The sequence below is a fragment of the Colossoma macropomum genome, unplaced genomic scaffold, assembly GCF_904425465.1.
Source record: "Colossoma macropomum unplaced genomic scaffold, Colossoma_macropomum, whole genome shotgun sequence".
NCBI lineage: Eukaryota > Metazoa > Chordata > Actinopteri > Characiformes > Serrasalmidae > Colossoma > Colossoma macropomum.
In genome coordinates, this window is record NW_023494784.1 from 24,887,143 (window position 1) to 24,905,025 (window position 17,883).

Genomic DNA, 17,883 nt, shown 5'->3' on the forward strand with positions numbered 1-17,883 from the left:
TTAATTCAAAACTAACTTTTTTTAACAGCTTAGTTTCCACATATGAACTGTATGGTCTGGGGAGTGAATGGTACAGTTTGAAACTTTAACAGTGTTTGCATACCACATCAAGCTCTTTTACTGCAAAAAAGTCAGGGAATCCAATTTCCATTGTTTTGACTCTTTAAAGTTAACTTGCTGGTCTGTTTTTTGTGATTTTTTGCATTATGGTCAATGTAAGTGTGGGGGTAAAGGGGGGCCTCCAAAGACACTTGTGCCTAGGGGCCTTGTGAGACAACGATCCATGCCTGGTCAAGAAATGTAAAATACTAGTTGTTATGTTATGAGGCGTTTAAAGTAACTTACTTCAGGCTACCTTGAAGATGAGACTAGGAAAGCATGATGATATCAGATTCATATTGGTATTAAAATTTGATAATGTATTTACTATACTCTGGAAGAGCAGAATGTTCAGGTAATGCTGAGCTACTGTGCTAAAATATTTCTATTTTATTAATTTTAGTATTTTTTAACCCTGTAGAAATATTTTATTTTTCTGTAACACTAGATACAAGTAGATGAAGTCTCATTTGTACATTTATGCACTAATTGCACACAGTATACTGTAAGTGAGTCACAGGACATGACTTAATGCCGCATTAAGTTTAGTGGACTCAACTGGGTGAGCTCAGCCTAAATAAAGACTTAATTTCTAACAGCAGATTTGTGTTGGAGAATCTCCATGGAGACTCCAAGCCAGAGCAAGAGATCTGACTTTTGTGTGCAGCAACAACAAAGTAAGTGCTTGTTTAATTTAAAACACTCATGTAACCACTCATGTTTTGCCCTATTAGTTGAGTAGACATACATAAATGGTTGCTTTCCTTAACATCAGAGTAATCACTGACTTTTGCTTTTTGTTTATGGGACAATCATGGATGGAAAGGACTGTTACATGAGGACAAGTGTGGACAAAATGCCAAGTAAAGCTCAAGAGGTGAGTCCTATTAATCCTTGCCTTTCTGTAAAAGTGTGAGGCCAAATTGATGTTGATTAGAAATAAAAACTAATACATATCTTTTGTGTCTCTCAGGATGCTGTGATCAATTTGAAATCTATTCAGGATATCTCTAAGCAGCTGGGCTTCGAGTGGACAGTTCTTGCGTATGAACTGGGCTTCACCAGAAACGAAGTGAGGCAGTTTCACGCCACATCTCAAGAAAAAAGGGTTCAGGCCAAGAGCATGCTGGAATCCTGGTAAAAACCAGCAAACTTCATAATAAATAGATAAATAACACTGTTAACTCAAGCTAGCATGTGGATACACAAATTATTACACACTCATAAGTAATATTACAAAGGCAGCATACTTTTTATAAATAAAAATGGTTTTTTTTATGTAGACTCATTCCTTAATTTTTTCCATTTATCTTAATGTGAGCAAGTAAGTTTAATCTTTCTTATCACACAGGTATGATCGCTCTTGGGACAAGCCCAATAAGACTAAACTGCTTCAGGATGGTCTGGAGCGAGCTGGTCGTCGGGACCTGGCTGAGAAGCTGCGCTGTCTGCACTGGGGCCACCAGAAACTCAGTCGCAGAGTGGAGCTACCCTCTGCCTTTCCCTTTCTCATTACAGTCCACAAGACTATAGACAACAAGGATGCCCTGCGTAGAATCAATGAACTTAATCGTAGTTACAACTAAATTTATTTCTTGGCAGGCATGTGTTCTCAGTTGTCTTTAGCCCCATCAATGTGTTTTTTAATGTTCAAATGTCTTTTTTAGTAAAGATATGTAGAGGAAAAAGCATTTACCAGTGTTTTATTAAAGAAATACATATAAATTAATACAATTAGCAATTGCAAAAATTGAGAGCTGCTGCCAGCTCACAACTGTGTGGCTGTGTCAGAATGCAAATGACTGACAGTGGCGTCTCCCAGGCAATGTAAACAACCTGCCGCCAGAGGCAGTGGTGAGCCAAACCGCTAACTGGTGTGGTTCGGCCCTGCATGTTTGAGCCGACGTGTAGACCACGGACATCATGTGCGATATTTAAACGGTCAGCAGCACCAATGTTATATCCGTAACAGCTAGCTAACAGCTGGGCCTGTGAAACTGAGGTCATGCTCCCATTCGGTTAGATATATATATGCAGATACGGTGGGGAAAATCCTTCTGTGCCTCACGGTGCAGCACGCCTTTAAAGTACAACTGTAATGAAACACTATAAGCTTTGAAATTAAGGGAGTAGCTAACATATGATTTTTTTATTCCTACAGTTAAAGTGGACCGCAAACTATTGCACTCTTGTTAATGAAGTTAATCGCTTAGGTGGCTAACGCAAGTAGGAGGAAACAAACAACAGTTAGCAGTTTTGTCTGAGACTCCGAGCAGCAACAGAGCGGTCACTGTATGTGAAGGAGAGGAACGCGGGTGGCTGACGTACACATACTGCTAACTCTGATTGGTCCTTTGGCAGATCTGACATCACCTGTGCATTATTTAGTCCCACCCAACTCAAATCAAACAGAAGATCAGAAAAAGTGATTTAATAAAAACTGTCAACAGAAAAGACAGCATTCTTTATCTGCCAGATCACTGTAAAAAAACATAACCAAAACTACAGATAATAGATAGAAAAAATCATGAAAATGAGTAAGGGCTTTAAAAGAGAATTCCCCTGATTTTCGAAAACTTTTGCATAAAACATTCAGCGAGATGTAGCCCATTCAGGGCGGTTTGATGTGCAATGGTGTATTGTAGAGAAATATGCCGACGTGGACAGGAACGAGGGGATGCAATGCAATATAGCCACTTTATTGACTACCCAAAACCACCAGTAAACCTACAAGTATCTTAAGTTTTTATATGTAATACTGATAATGTAAAATAGTGCTAAAACTAAAAGAATATGTTTTCTTTTGGGACTATTTTGCCTTACAAATATCCATTTTAGGCCAAAAGTAGAAAAGTACTGTAACACAGTGTCTAAGGCATACACTCGTAACCACTTTATGCCAAAACTTTCTGTGAGGTAGCTTTCAGAGGCATTAACGACTTTGAACGTTCTTACAGCCACCAATGTGAACTGTTAAGACTTGGTAAGTCTCACTAGAACAGCACATTTTCCCATCAAACTTTACATATTAATGACTGGGTTCTGCATAAATTTTGAAACAACTGTGAAACTAACCTCTAATTTCTGGATATTTGGAGGGGATGTGAAATTATTCTGCAACTGGATTTAAATCTAAGTTTCGTGGAGAACATCATAAATCATGAGGACCATTTATTCAAAGAAGCTTTAACACTGTGTTTCAGGCAAATATAGTCTCCATAATCTTAATGCAGCAGGCTGCTGCTCCCGTTTTACTTAGGCTACGAGAAGCAGCATTACTGTTTTATTGACCCCAATCCCCTAAAATCTGTTAAACCTCTCAGAACGTGTGTCAAAATTAAGCTTAAACGGTTGAATCTGTTTTTCTCTCATTTTATTTTAAAAGACGTACTGGATGGGGGATCAGGTGAGGACGATCCATATACGAAGCTACCTGAAGTCAGCCTTTTATTCGCCAGCTTCTTGTTCTAAATTTCCCGTTCCACCTTAAACGGTGAAGCAAGATTAACTGCTGTACCGTTTAAGGTGGAACGGGAAAATTCGAACGAGAGGCTGGAGAATAGGACGCCAACTTCAGCATTGCTATCTGTACGAATGACCCTCCGTACAATGCTTATTGCCACCTCATCATGTACAAGTCTACTTACTGTTCGCGGACTAAAAATGACATAAACGCTGCTTTTCAGTAAATAAGGTGGACCGTGTTCAGCGCAGCTGGATTTGTTTAAATACCAGAGTAAACAAGGACACGACGAGTCAACCAAACCCGCTGATGCAGAGCGCAGTCTGCGTAGCCAATCAGTGCCTAATGTTTCAGCTTCTCTGGTAGCACGGTTGGCTGCGCCGTGCTACGTTGAGCTCTCAAGAACAAGATGAGTCAACGGAGAAAAGCTGTTCATCAAATTTCACATTTATGATGGAAAATAAACTAATGTGGTCACCGCGACCACGTTTTCAACCATGAAACATGGTTTCGTTATCAGGCAACAAAGAAAACGTGCCTGTTCAAGCCGTTGGGAGGCTGTTAGCTCTCCATTTGGGAATGTGAATTGGAAAGCTTATGTCTGCGCCGGCGACCGTTGGATTGGTAAAATGAGAATTACACAGATAATAAGGACATAACTAACTTTCCTGGGTCATACCTACGACTGGAGAGGCAAGACACCGGCTTCTGAATGCCTCTTAAGCTAAAAATGGCTACAGTGGACTGTTTCAGTGGTCCGGAGGAGCTCGAAGATTCAAATCATGCAGCGAGTTTGATGAAAGAGCTTAAATTTTTCTACGACTCTCGCCTTCTGGTGGATGTCACTATTGAAGTGGAGCCAGAGCAGGACAACTCGGCTAACAGCGTGTCCTCAGACTGTGCCTCCAGAGCTGAAACAGGGAAAGTTTTCCAGTGCAACCGTAACGTACTGGCCGCGGCCAGTCCCTATTTCAAGAGCATGTTTACAGGGGGTCTGTACGAGAGCACTCAGAGCAAGATAACCATCCACGATGTGGACGCGGACTCGATGTCTGTTATAATCGACTACTGTTACACTGGGAAAGTGACAATCACAGAAGGCAACGTGCAAAGGCTTTACGCAGCTGCTAACATGCTGCAGTTGGAATACATCAGGCATGCCTGTACTGATTTTATGACCAGAAGGCTGGACCTCTCTAACTGTACAGGGGTTTTGAAATTTGCTGACACGTTCGACAATCTGGATCTGAAAAGCAAAGCTCAAGCATTTATAGCAAAGAACTTCGACCTGCTCAGTGCCAGTGGGAAGGAGCTGTGTGAGCTGGACATGAAACAAATGAAAGAAATCCTCACTCTGGATTCCCTGGATGTGGACTGTGAGCGGAAAGTGTGCTCGCTTGCAATACACTGGATCGAAAATAATTTGCCTCCAGAATCGGAGGATGCATTGCACATCCTTAAATGTGTTCGGTGGTCACTATTCACAGAAAAAGACAGGGTTTATTTAGATAGCCTTAAGTCAAAGCCTTTTATAAAGAAACACCTTTCTGGTTTCGTAGATTTGGCTGGTGGTGGAGAAAGCAGTGTAATTTCAAAAGGCATGAACCTTACGAAACAGAGAATAGGCAAAAGTGCTAAGGAAATGGTCCTGTTCTTTGGGCGACCGAATGAACCTTTCATGTGCTATGATCCTTATACAGAAGAGATCTACTCTATGGGATCACCTGTCATTAATCTGAGCAATCAGAACTTTAAACGGTCTCCCATGGAGACATTTTTAGTCTGTGCCACACCAGAGAACAACCTGTATCTGGCCTCACACCTGTCAAAGCACTTCTGGGTGTATAATCCATTGTTGAATTGCTGGCAGGAGTTGGCTGAGAGGCTGCTAGGAAGGATGCACTCGTACATCGGCTACCTCAGTGGGCACTTGTATGTTCTCGGTGGAAGAGACCCTGTATCTGATGCCAGGCTCAAGGAGGTTGAGTGCTACAGCATTCAGAGAAACCAGTGGATGTTTGTCGCCCCCCTGCCGCATTCCTTAGGTAAGATGCAAGTTGTGACAGTAAATGAGCGACTTTATGTAGTGAACAAGAGAAGAATGCTCTGCTATGAGCCCAAGAGAAACCACTGGCTCCAGCGTGGCTCCTTAAAACGAAACAAGCTGCACAAAGCCTGCGTCTTTCAGGAGCAGATCATCTGCCTCTGTGACATCCCTGTGGTGAAAGCGTATAACCCAGCCCGAGGGGAATGGAGGCGCATTGGGGACATACCCATCGACAGCAGTGCTCTGAACTACCAGGTGGTGCAACACAACAGCAAACTGCTTCTGCTCACTCTTGCCATTGTGCATCACAACAAAAACAGGCTTGTCATACACGAGTATGACTCCACAAGGGATACATGGAAAAACGTGGTTACCATGTTTGGATCTTCTTTTGGTTCGATAAGCCTCTCTGCCCGTGTGTACACAGCATGCCTTAGTTCAGGACAGAACTTCATCACTGAGGAGGATGATGACAGTGGCTCCAGTGCAGACTGGGACTTTGATGGTTTGACTGATGCAGACTCAGATTCTGGCAGCTCAAGCTCTTTTTCTGATGAGAACTGGTAGCAAACACTGTGTATCAAGTCATCATAGTGTCATACACAGGGCTGTTTGTAGGAGATAAACTAGGTATCAAATGTGGATATTAAAGCAAATGCCACCGATTTTAAAAATTTTCTGCATAATTCAATTATTTAGATGTAAACAGAGCCATTCAGAGTAGTTTGATGTGAGATGGTGCGTTGTAGAGAAACTCAGATTTTATTTTTATAATTTGCTTTATGATATTTTGAGTTACGACTTTGGCCTAAAAACTCACAGTACCTACAGCACAAGCATAGCCATTTCATTTAGTATCCAAAACTATATGAATTTACACGTGTCCTCTGGGTTTTTGTAGGTAATGTTGATAATGGTGGAAAAAAAAAAATCTTTGGGTACTATTTTGCCATAGAACACTCTATGTGTACCATAAATGGATTTATTTGTTTTAGGCCAAAACGTTATCATAAAACTACCCTAAAACAATATTTCAAGCATTAGATAATGAATTTCTAACAATTCTGTGTGATAGCTTTCTGTGAAGAAGCTTTTAGATGCGTTTCGGACATCTTGTTCCTGTCACTGTCACTTGTGAGCAATTCTGACTCACTAAGTTTCTCTGGAAAGGAGCATTTTACTTTGAACCAATTTGACTTTGTTTACATCTTAACAATTTAATCATCAGAAAATGTGAAACAGCAGTGGACTTTCCTTTTAAGGTTTAAGCATTACTTAACAGCATTGGTATTATTTGCCCAACCATAAGTGACTTTTCCAGTTGTATACAAGTGCAGAGGATCTGTTTTACTTGAATTTACATGGTATTAGTAGTATAGAATCAGATGCTACTGTGATAAACACCAGAGGCTGAAAAATAATTTTCTCAGGATTATAATGCCAATTTGGTAAACCGCTGTTACAGTGTGAACAGTGTTATTGTGTACGTTTTGAGAGATGCAGCTAAATAGCAGTATTAATACACTTTTGGGGTCTAAAAATGTCTTGTATGTTTTAGTTTTTATTCATTCTCATGCATTTGTCTCCATGCATTCACACAAGTATTTTTACATGAGAATGTAGAAATGAGATCTGATTTATGTCTTTTATTTCTCCTATTTATATGTTTGCTCCTAATTAATTAAAGTTTTTTGTCTGCACAATTACTGTAGCTCGTGTATTTTTTATATGTCATAAATAAAGACTGTAGGCCTGTATGAAGCTGCAATGTATGTGTGTGTGTGTGTGTGTGTGAGAGAGAGAGAGCGGTTGGGGGCGTGGTCATGTGGAGTTCACGCTCAGCTCGCGGCTTCCTGTTCTCTCGCGAGACGCCATGGGACTCTCTGAACTATGGCAGTTGAAAACAAGAATGCCGATAATGATTTTACAACGATTCATAACAGAGACAGTCTTGCGAATGACTCGTTTCAGGACAGCCTTCAGTCAAGAATATTTAAGATAATTGTTATTGGTGACTCAAATGTTGGAAAAACCTGTCTAAGCTATAGGTTCTGTGGCGGTAAATTTCTCAAAAACCCTGAAGCAACAATCGGAGTTGACTTCAGAGAAAGGACCCTCCAGCTTGATGGAGAAAATATCAAGGTAAGAAAGTCGCTCATCGCCTTTATTCTTATAATGTCTGCGTGTTATTTTGATACGGAATATGCAGTGGCGTGTTGGTAGCGGCTGCTGCGCTGTGACCGTTATTCTGCTTGAGGCTTAAGGCTAGCTTTAGGCTACTCGGTAGTTTGCCCTGCAGTCATAGCCAGAATGCTACAGAACAGCAGTGCAGTGGGAATAGCTAAAGAATCAGGAAAACTAGACCGTTAATGAACCGTAGAGATACACAGCAGGTCGAGGTAGTCTAACAAGCTTACGTTCATTAAGCTCATCTAATGAAAATTATTATGCATTGACCATTTCCTTTTCCGAACCCTTGATAATCGACAGTGATTAAGTCTGACGGTCAGCGAAGATAATCTGTGGCCTTGTGAAAACAGGCTGTAGGCCTGTATTTACACTCAAATTTGTAAAGAGACTGCTGATCTGGGATATGTTCATGTTAGTAAGGTCATCGTATAATAACGAGAGGAATCTGATCCAGGGTCAGCCCTCTAGCCTGTGTAAATGAAGGTATAGGGCCCGTGTTCATAGCGCTTCTTTGAGAAGAAGTGCTGATCCTGGATCTGTTTCTGTCAGTAAGGTCATAAATAAGAGAGGAATCTGATCCTAGATCAGCACTCCCACTCTGCTTTATCAATACAGACCCAGAAGTGCAACACTGCTGTTTTCTTTGTGGCTGTCGGGAAAATGATCTAAATAGTTTGTTCATTTTTAGTTGCAGATCTGGGACACAGCAGGACAGGAGCGGTTCCGGAAGAGTATGGTGGAGCATTACTACCGCAATGTCCATGCTGTCATCTTTGTCTATGACGTGACCAATCTAGCTTCCTTCGAGAGTTTGCCAGAGTGGATTGAGGAATGCAGCCGCCACTCGGTCCCTCCTATGGTGCCCCGAATCTTGGTGGGGAACAAATGTGACTTAGGAAGAGGAGAGGTTCCCAACTCGCTGGCACAGCGTCTAGCTGACAGCTACAATTTCCCCCTCTTCGAGACATCTGCGAAGGACCCTGCTGAGAAAGAGCATGTTGATGCCATTTTTCTCACGTTGGCATACAAGCTAAAGAATCACAAGCCCCTAAGACTGAAACAGCCAAGCGGAAGTGTTGTAATGCAGCCAACTAGTGATCAAGAGGAGAAGCTCTGTTTCTGCTGAGTTAATGTGGCCTTGTTTGATAGAACAAAAATAATGAAATACCTGTAAAGACAGAGAACATGCCACTTGTTTTGAATGTTCAGCTGTTTTAAATGAAACAGGAAATGAGGGAGGGAAAGCAGGATGCACTTTCTTGTTTGCTTTCTGGTTTGAACGATGTGCAATTAGCTAAGGTGTTCGTCAGGAACACTGCACAAGTCCTATGTTTTCGTTACTCTCTGAGGCCAGCTTAAGAGTTTACAAATATTTGAATGATTCTGAAATAAAATACAGACTTTCTTTTAGAAGGTAAAAAAGGGAAACAATTGATCATGTTCTTTAGGTTTTGATCACTCACTATAACACAGGTCTTCAAATCTGGACCTTGAATCCACAATAAATCCACATGACACTACGTGGCCAGTTAGTTACAACAGGTCAGATAACTACCAGTGATTACAAAATGCAGGACCGGAAACTGAATTCAAGGTCTGAATTTGAAGGCCTCTCCTCTATAAAGTAGTTATACGTTAATAGCAGTCACTACAGACTTGTATTCATACAGAACAGGAAAATGTTTATCAATTAGGATGTGCCATACCCATCTTACTGCATCATTTCAAAAGATCTTCTGACAACCTATATGAATCAGAAGCTGTTAAGATCAGCCTTAACTTGGACCAGTTTGTGTTTTTACACAGGCACAGTACTGTATTTAGTCTTAAATGGTATGGACCATAATTGGAACTGTGACATACAAGTATCAATAGCTGAGGCATGCTTGGGTGCTCCTATTGATCAATATAAACGGTATCTTAATTTTTTTACCATTTATCAAACATAATTTGTGTTGAAAATGGAAGGATATTCATTGAAGGCACTTTATGACCAGCATGACAACTGAATATTATGTAACTCTGTCAAGTCTTACATTTCTCAGTATTAAGCCTGTGTTGTTGGAGGCATTCGTAATAGGTGAACCAGCAACAACAAAACTTTAAAAATAAAGTTCATGTGAATGTAGGCCACAATGGTGAAAGGCTATGGCGAGAAGGCAATACTGTCTTAAAAATGCATTTTGTCTGTCATTATTTAGGAGCTCCTTGATGATTCGGCACTACAGTGTATATTTTGTGTGGAAAAATGTGTCATAAATGTGTATGTAATTGAAATCAATCAAAAGAAATGCAGAAATAAAGATGGTAATAATTCAGTGTTTTCTTCTTTGTTTGATTAACTCCAGGTAATCATTTGAGAAAAGAGTTTTAGATACACGGCACATTGTTCTTTTAGCATAATGTTTTTTTTCTTGTATTGTGCTTTATTAGCACACCTTGAATACTCAGTTTGTACTTTTAATATATTACAGATGCCATACTGAAATATAAGCTGAAATTTAATTACAACATCGTTAACATCCTGTATACCAGGGCTGCCCATAGTGTGCCTCGCAGGCCAAAGTTGGCTGATAAAGATGTTTAATTTGGCCTGCCAGAAAGTTGCCCTAACTCCAACCCCTCACCCAATAAGAGTCACATTTAATACATAATACAGACATTGTACTTCAGTCTCCTAAGACAAAAAGTTTGGGAACCCCTGCTTTATACACTGCATATTATATTATCACTATCATATCATACATGTCTGTCACATTTTTCTACATTATTTGAGCACAGCAGTTGTTTACACTGTGTGATCATTTCATGATGAATGGAACAATAGAAATCCTCCAGGATTATGTGGAGTAACATCTCTTTACATTAACGTATATTAACATTTAAGAACATTTTTGACTTCTCCTGTAAAGTTACTGTTTTAGAGATACATGTTTTTTTCATATTTCAGGCTTGTGAACTAAACAAAGCTGTCGCTCCCTCATACAGTTAAGTGTTAAATCTGTCACCTTGTGTAACACTGAGTGTGTTATTACCTTACACAGCTGCTTTAAAAGTCATCGGGAAAGTGCAGATGCAAACACACACTTTGTTTTGCCATTTGTCTACGTGCTAAAGCAGACAATGAATGTGTGATAAAATGCTAAAAGTGCTGGAATTCACACCTCAGGGAAAGCAATGTGTTGACACCTGAACCCCTGAGCCTCCAAATCCTCCAAAGCTCACATATACATATGTCATACACAAAGGTTTGGTCCCATTTGGTCATTTAAATGAGGAGAAGCACAACAAGTGACAGATATTCCATCAAGACAATGCAAGATGCATTGAGATCTGGTGGGGTTATTGTTGGGAAGTGTGTAAAGAAAAATCCAGCCAATACGGATGGTCTGTGGACAGCAGTGAAGAATGTGTGGGAAGCAGTTTAGGAAAGTATGGCAAGGCCATGTGAGGCACTAGAGGAGCTAAAAAAAATACTGATACATTGTTGTTTTTGCAATGATCACTGACACTCCAAAAATGAAGGCAAAATAGAAAATACACACTAACAGTTTATAGAGTTTATCGCAATTTATAGCTTCAGAGTAACAATAGATACACATTGGTGCATGCAAAATTGAGAATTTCACTTTAGTCTCACTCCAGCCAACTGAAAATCTCACCAAACACATACCCACTAAAATTGGCAGTCTTGTTATGCTTTCATACAGCATATATAATATTTTCATTTAACCCCTTACGTGGCCAGGGCCCTCCAGCAGGCCCAAAGTTTTACTGCTTACTTCTATAACCTAAGAATAGCTCAACCAGTTTGCACTGAGGTCCCTGTACTTACTGAATAATACGCCTTAGCGTGTAAAAAGCCTGGGATTTTGAATGAGTTATAGGGGACCTCCAAATATTTCATAGCTTAGGACCACAAAATGGCTTAATTATATGTTGTGGTTTTCTTCCTTTAAGACAAGATAAACCCTTAAAAACCAGCTGCTATGTGTATGACATCCGTGCATGTGCAATTCTTTCTGACTCCCAGTGTAAATACTACACTATCTTGTCAGTTGCATAATGTGTAAAATGTTTAACCCAGCAGTTCATTTGACGTCTTGAAGTTCCTTGGAGGTCGTCTCATTAGTGTAATTACCGTTCCAGACCACCAGATGTCGCTACAAACTCAGTGTTACAAAAGAACGGTTGCCTCTGCAGTAGTACGTCTGTGGGAGTGAACAGCGCCAGTGTCTACATGCACAACTACGCTCTTAAAAAGTTGATCCTTGAGGGGTTCTTTAGTGAAGACAGTGGTTCTATATAGAATCATGAACACGCAAGAACCATTTGCGTGCCTAAACTGTTACGATGGGAGCCCGTTTTGGTGCCAAATAAACTTTTTGAAAAATACAACACATTCTAAATCAATCTGACTTCACCAGAAAAAGAACCCCTTAATCATGCAAAAGGACCTTTGAGTGTTCATGGTTCTATATAGAACCACTGTCTTTAATGGAGAACTCTTAAAGAATCATCTTTTTTTAAGAGTGTACCAAGAACATTTTACCAATATTAACCCACTGATAAAGAAAAAAATTATCTAAAAATAAACAAATAGATGTAATGAAAATTATTTCAAAATATTAAAAAAGTGATCATTTTTAAAAGACTGTGTTACTAGTTTTCCTGTCTCATTTTATAAAAAAACGAGAGATCTATCTATCTATCTATCTATCTATCTATCTATCTATCTATCTATCTATCTGGCTTTTTCCCCTCATTTTTATAAACATCATCGAGCTGCTGTGGCTTGTGAGGTTCTACCAAAAATAAATCTAAAAGAGACTGGTTCTTCTCTCTGAAGTGCTCTGAAAATGTGAAATGAGACTTTGTACCTGTGTATTTCTGTAAGGCTAAAGTAAGTGCTGGCTCATGGTTAAAAATAAAGAGGAGCAGCACGTTGTGTGCTACATGTGTCGTGGTGGTTTACACACACTGCTAACAGAAATGACGGCCCGCTGCGGAAAACTAAATCAGGCAGCAATGCTAGAGCTTTAGTCACTTTTCCCCGCCTCCGCACTGGCCCCGCCCACCACAACGGGAGGCGGGGAACATTTAAAAGCGCTCACGCTACTTTCACTGCAAGGCAGCTTCACACGAGAGAGGAGCGAGGATAAGGAGAAGCTTATAGGCGCTTCCACAAAGTCTTTCCTGGGACACTTACTCTGTCGGATCATTTGGAATTGTACTAGGATACCTGAACCGAAATGAAGTCTCCAAAGATGAAGTCTCAGAGCAAATGTGAGTTTATTCGACTCCTTAAAGTGCTGTGTTCGACTTATTAACCCTCATGGTTGAGGTGAGGCTGTAGCTTATGGTACCTGTGACCTCTTCAGGTTTAGTACAGATACTAACCGAATCCCAGCATGCTCGCCAAGGCCACGCTCCAAAAGTCTAACGAAGAATAAATTTAAGATAAGTTTAATGCTGGAAATTGCGATGTTAAAGCTCTTTTCTTGTCATTTTGCAGCATTTATTGAGGACGACGACGACCTCAACGCCGTGCTGTGCGAGTTCGATGCTGTTATTGAGGATTTCACGTCCCCCATAGAGAAGAGACACTTCAGATATGATGAACACTTAAAAACGATGAAGAGGAGGAGCAGCGCCAGCGTCAGCGACAGCGGCATCAGCGACTCAGAAAGTGAGTGACGGGTTGAACTGAGACCGTTAGGCTATGAGGATTATGGGGCGTCAGTGAGAAGTTTGTAAACACACAGCATGAACTGCCTGGGTACTCAGAGGTTTGCTCCTGTGGTTCAGACGCCATCTGACCTCCGCGTCATTGTTAATTGTAGACATTATAACGAAAAGTTGTCGCTATTTAAAAGTTACGTCACAACACGCCTTGTTTGCGCATATCGGTTATATCGTCAGTACTTTTAGAACACTGATTAACAGAAAAATAAGAAAAGACAACCTCTAAACAGCAGTGTATTGAACCATGTAAGTTAGCTGACTGGATGTCAGCCATCATGGAATAAACTTATTTTATTAATTTATTTATACTAATTGTTTGATTTCTCCTCCTGTTTCTTCTTAAGTAGTCTTTTTAGGCAAATGCAGATTTTTATAGTCTTTTAAAATGTGACACTGCTGTTCTTCTGGTAGCTTTTGGTGCATCTTCAAGTTTTCTGAAATAGTTTTTTGGCCATATCGCCCACCCTTTGGTAGTAAACTAAAACTGGATTATAACAGTGCCCCACAGGCCAGGTTACCCAACTGTAAAAATGTTAATAGCTATGTAATTACTATAACATCTGTAGCATTTGTATGGTGGCTCTATCTTATATTGAAACATCTTAGAGCAGATATAAGGAGGTCAGGTGAAGGCCCATGCAAGCCTTCCCTTGAGAATTGATTAGGGTGAAAGACTTGTTGTTTATCTAAGGCTTGGTCTCGAGTTCTTTCAAGTCATTTCTTTGACTGCATATTCAGACATGTCAGTCCTAAAGTTGGACTAATGCCATGTGTGTTGAGGTCTTGCTAGTACAGATTATGTCAAAGTTCTTGAGGCAGTGTTTAATGCCAGGAACAACAGCAGTAGATGTTCACAGTGTTGTCTGAACAGGTAGTCTCTCTGGGGGCATTCTGTACACAGACAGGCAGGCTTCCATCAGTGGTGAGTGCTGTCAGTGTTAGAGCTGCAGGGAGTTGCGCAGGGGGAGCTCAGGCAGACACTGCAAAAAACCCTCACACAGACCCAAAGAAAGCCAAAACTAACCCAGTGGATTTGAGCTCAGCCTGGAGAATGTAGGGTATTATTTTCAGGATATGCATTCACTCATATGAATCAGTTTTGTTTAAAGCCAACATAGAGCGGTTTTTGGGTTCATTAATGTACTGCTATCTAAAATCTGGTTCTTGAGAGCCAAAACAAAAAGACTTTTGTGATAGTGAACAATGTATTTACACGGGCAATGATTAAAGGACAGGCCTCTAAAAGGAGTCTTGTTCATATATTCCAAAATAAATTCACATTGCTTGGGCATTTGTTCCTACGCTTAATCAGGAATAACAAAAACGTTCTTCTCCCTCCCGTTTCCTCTCGGAACAAACAGTCGAATGTGTTGAATTTTGTGGCAGGCTAAAATATATCTTGGCAAAATCAAAGCATTCATTATTTCACTCAGCAGTCAGACGGGCAGATTTTACTACTGTGTGTGGAACACAAGCAACCTGTGCTCTTTTGGCATTGCTGTTTTGGAGCTGTGGTGTGAGTGAGCTGTGCTAAGCCTGCACTTAGGAGTGAAGGGGACCAACATTGAGCCGAATGATTCCACCGAGGGGAAAAGTTGAACATGCTGAGGGTCCCTGTAATGACATGCCTGGTTTGTCTTAGGTGCGAGCTGGGATAAGAATGCACAAACACAGAGCAGGGATTGGTGTTTTTTGCATAGAAGGGAGCAGACTTGGCTTTAAATTAACCTGCCAGTGGGTGGGACGCTTGAATGTGTGTACGTGTTGGAGTGGAGAGCGAGGCTATTATTTGAGGACTATGCACTGATTACACACTGAAGCCCCTAGGTCAGTCTGACAGGTCTGTATACTGCAGGATGAGGGTGAGAGGGGTATTCACCTGTTTGAGAGGCCTGGGTTGGGCAAGCATGTTTAAACCTTTCTCGTGCTCTCTCTCTGACAGGTGCAGAGTCGCTCAACAGAAACAGCTTCAGCTTCAGCGATGAAAAGCTCAACTCTCCCACCGTCTTCTCCCCTTCACCTACCAGTCCCTTAGTTATGTCACCCAAACGTAAGTAAACGTCAGGTTTAGATCCAGACATTTCATTTAGTATTGTGTATCGTTTGTTGAATTGTCTTTTTTATACCTTACTGTGGTCTTTACAGCTAAACTTGGTGACACAAAGGAACTAGAAGACTTCATCGCTGACCTTGACAAGACATTAGCAAGTAAGTACTGACATGTCTTCAGTGACTACATTTTTTTTTGCAGCGGGACAGCCCTTGACAAAAAGTGAAAATCTCAGTTCATGACCATGTCTTTTTAGATGCAGTACACAAGTTCTGCCAAGTTTATTTCTTTGGGGGGGGGTTATAGGCCAGAGTGCTGTAACACGTCTCAGGGAGCATGGAATGCATGTTTGTAAAACATGGAGTGTAAATGTCAGGGTAGGAGTGGCTCCAGAGGCTGTTTTTTATATATTACATGTAGCCCTTCCACTTCTATGCTGGGAACTAAGTGCTCCCCACTGTGTGCAGTACAGCAGTTAAGACTGGCGTGTTTATCGGGCCACAGTGTTTACAGTGTGGCTGTTATTTAAAACAGAACCCCTCAGTCCAAGAACAGCCTTGACAACTAAAGACTAAAGAAGCCTCAATAATTGGTGTCCCTTCTTGTTTTTGTGTAGGCATGTAACTGGAGTTGCAATGGCAATGGGCCAGCATAAGGCAGCCCCACCATGAGGGATAACAGCCAGGCAGCAGGACGCGCACTGGACTGTCAAGGGCCTTGACAAGGCATTCTCATGGACTAACATGCTGAACTATGATGTAATGCATGAAGACTGATAACACACACACACACACACACAATATCAAGACTGGTTGTTTTCCCTCGGGAAAACATGAGCTGGAAGATTATTTAAATGGCTTTTTATAGAAATCTATTTGTAATTGTATAGAGGAGGTTAATGTAAATTTACACAGTAATGCCTTTTTGTGAATATATATATATTTTTGTATTTTATGTAAATATGAATCGTTTCTATTGCTTTGTTATAAGAAGCTTTTCTGTTTTGGTTGCTGCATTATTAATTGAGTTTAGTACCATGAGCTTAACATGAATGTAAACTTAATTTTTAATTCACTAGAAAAAACTGGAAAGCAACATTAAAGTGTATTTAATATGACTGCCAGAGATTAAAATGGAAAAACTGTGAGTTGGTAGTATGTCTTTGTTTTATTTTTTGCCTTTACTCAAGTCCTGGCTGCTTGATATTCACACTTTTAAAAAAGAAAAAAAAGAGAAAAGGGACTCCTAACAACCATTCAAGACCTGATAGACCACCAAAATCAAGCTCCGCTCTTGCTTTAGATGTAGATAAATATAAAGAAATAGATAAAGAGAAAATTTTACAAATCAAACAAAGAAGCTGCTAATGTTCTCAGAACAATGAACTGACTACCTCAGAGCCCTGACCTCAACATCACTGAATGTGTATGGGATTATCAATCCCAATTCCAAACAAAGACTAAAAAAGACTAAATTTGGGCAGTGTGGAAAAATATCCCTGTAGATCTTTGAAAAACTGAAAGCAAGTCTCCTGAAAAGAATGGAAGCTTTAAAAAAGGCAAAGAGTAGACACACTACTGAAAATGTTGATATTATATTTAGTGTTGGAAGTTTTTCTGTTAAATATATTGAGTTGTTTTTTCTGCATTATATCATGTTGATAAGTAGAGCTATGCAAATTCATTTGGTGATTAAATTAGTCACGGTCTGTGGGCAATCTGTCAATGGTTGACCACACAGCGAGAGTCTGAGCTTGCAAGCAGTTGTTCTGCACAACATGGCAGCTGGTCTGCACCTCAGCACTTTGAGTCTGCCTACTGTCAAAGAGCCAGAGAGGCAGTGACCTGTCAAAGCCTGCCGGCCTGCTGCTCTGTTATAGCCTGGCTTCATTTCAGCTATAATGAGTTCAGCCAAGAGGCTAAAGTTTGGAACAATCATTCTGTGATTTCAGCATTTAATGTATGTGGTCTTCAAAGCAAATGTCTGAATGTTGAAGTGTGTCAATGGGAAGTGTCCAAAAACTGTAAAGTCAGAAATATTCTAAACTATACTTAGCCAAAAGGACAAGACCCGGGTTAGTAGGTGGGAGTCCAGCAGTGATTTGCAGAAGCTAAGGCTGAGTGTACACTTCTGCTTTGTCTAAGTGAAAGGAATGAATATTACTACATTAATTTAAAGGGGAAATTTTGTGGTGAAAAAGAAGAACAGTGCTTACTAATGAATCAGTGCATGAACCTAGTATTGGCACTTTTTTTATTTATAATGAATAAAGCAGAAGTGGCTTTACCC

The 17,883-nt window shown here is 40.4% G+C and overlaps 4 protein-coding genes across 5 annotated transcripts; all 4 read left to right on the forward strand.

Annotated features, from left to right (window-relative positions):
* Window positions 1–723: 723 nt before the first annotated feature.
* Window positions 724–1,715, forward strand: wu:fc50b12 (uncharacterized protein LOC103911624 homolog). Of its 2 annotated transcripts, XM_036573657.1 has the most exons (4): window positions 724–776; window positions 926–976; window positions 1,073–1,236; window positions 1,451–1,715. In XM_036573657.1, exons 2-4 carry the CDS (start codon window positions 935–937, stop codon window positions 1,683–1,685), a joined length of 441 nt encoding a protein of 146 aa, XP_036429550.1. In that variant the 5' UTR covers window positions 724–776; window positions 926–934; the 3' UTR covers window positions 1,686–1,715. The 2 variants fall into 2 exon arrangements, with proteins under 2 accessions (XP_036429550.1, XP_036429540.1); XM_036573647.1 differs by lacking the exon at window positions 724–776 and having other exon boundaries at window positions 905–976.
* Window positions 1,716–3,941: 2,226 nt separating this feature from the next.
* Window positions 3,942–7,312, forward strand: kbtbd7 (kelch repeat and BTB (POZ) domain containing 7). Its single transcript, XM_036565043.1, has one exon. The coding sequence runs from the start codon at window positions 4,275–4,277 to the stop codon at window positions 6,174–6,176; it is 1,902 nt and encodes a 633-aa protein (XP_036420936.1). The 5' UTR covers window positions 3,942–4,274; the 3' UTR covers window positions 6,177–7,312.
* A 142-nt stretch (window positions 7,313–7,454) lies between these two features.
* Window positions 7,455–10,112, forward strand: zgc:101559 (uncharacterized protein LOC492776 homolog). The gene is made up of 2 exons (XM_036565168.1): window positions 7,455–7,751; window positions 8,488–10,112. The coding sequence occupies exons 1-2, from the start codon at window positions 7,500–7,502 to the stop codon at window positions 8,923–8,925; spliced, it is 690 nt and encodes a 229-aa protein (XP_036421061.1). The 5' UTR covers window positions 7,455–7,499; the 3' UTR covers window positions 8,926–10,112.
* A 2,804-nt stretch (window positions 10,113–12,916) lies between these two features.
* On the forward strand, window positions 12,917–16,741 carry rgcc (regulator of cell cycle). Its single transcript, XM_036565257.1, has 5 exons — window positions 12,917–13,085; window positions 13,315–13,488; window positions 15,487–15,594; window positions 15,690–15,752; window positions 16,211–16,741. Exons 1-5 carry the CDS (start codon window positions 13,052–13,054, stop codon window positions 16,216–16,218), a joined length of 387 nt encoding a protein of 128 aa, XP_036421150.1. The 5' UTR covers window positions 12,917–13,051; the 3' UTR covers window positions 16,219–16,741.
* The last annotated feature ends 1,142 nt before the right edge of the window (window positions 16,742–17,883 follow it).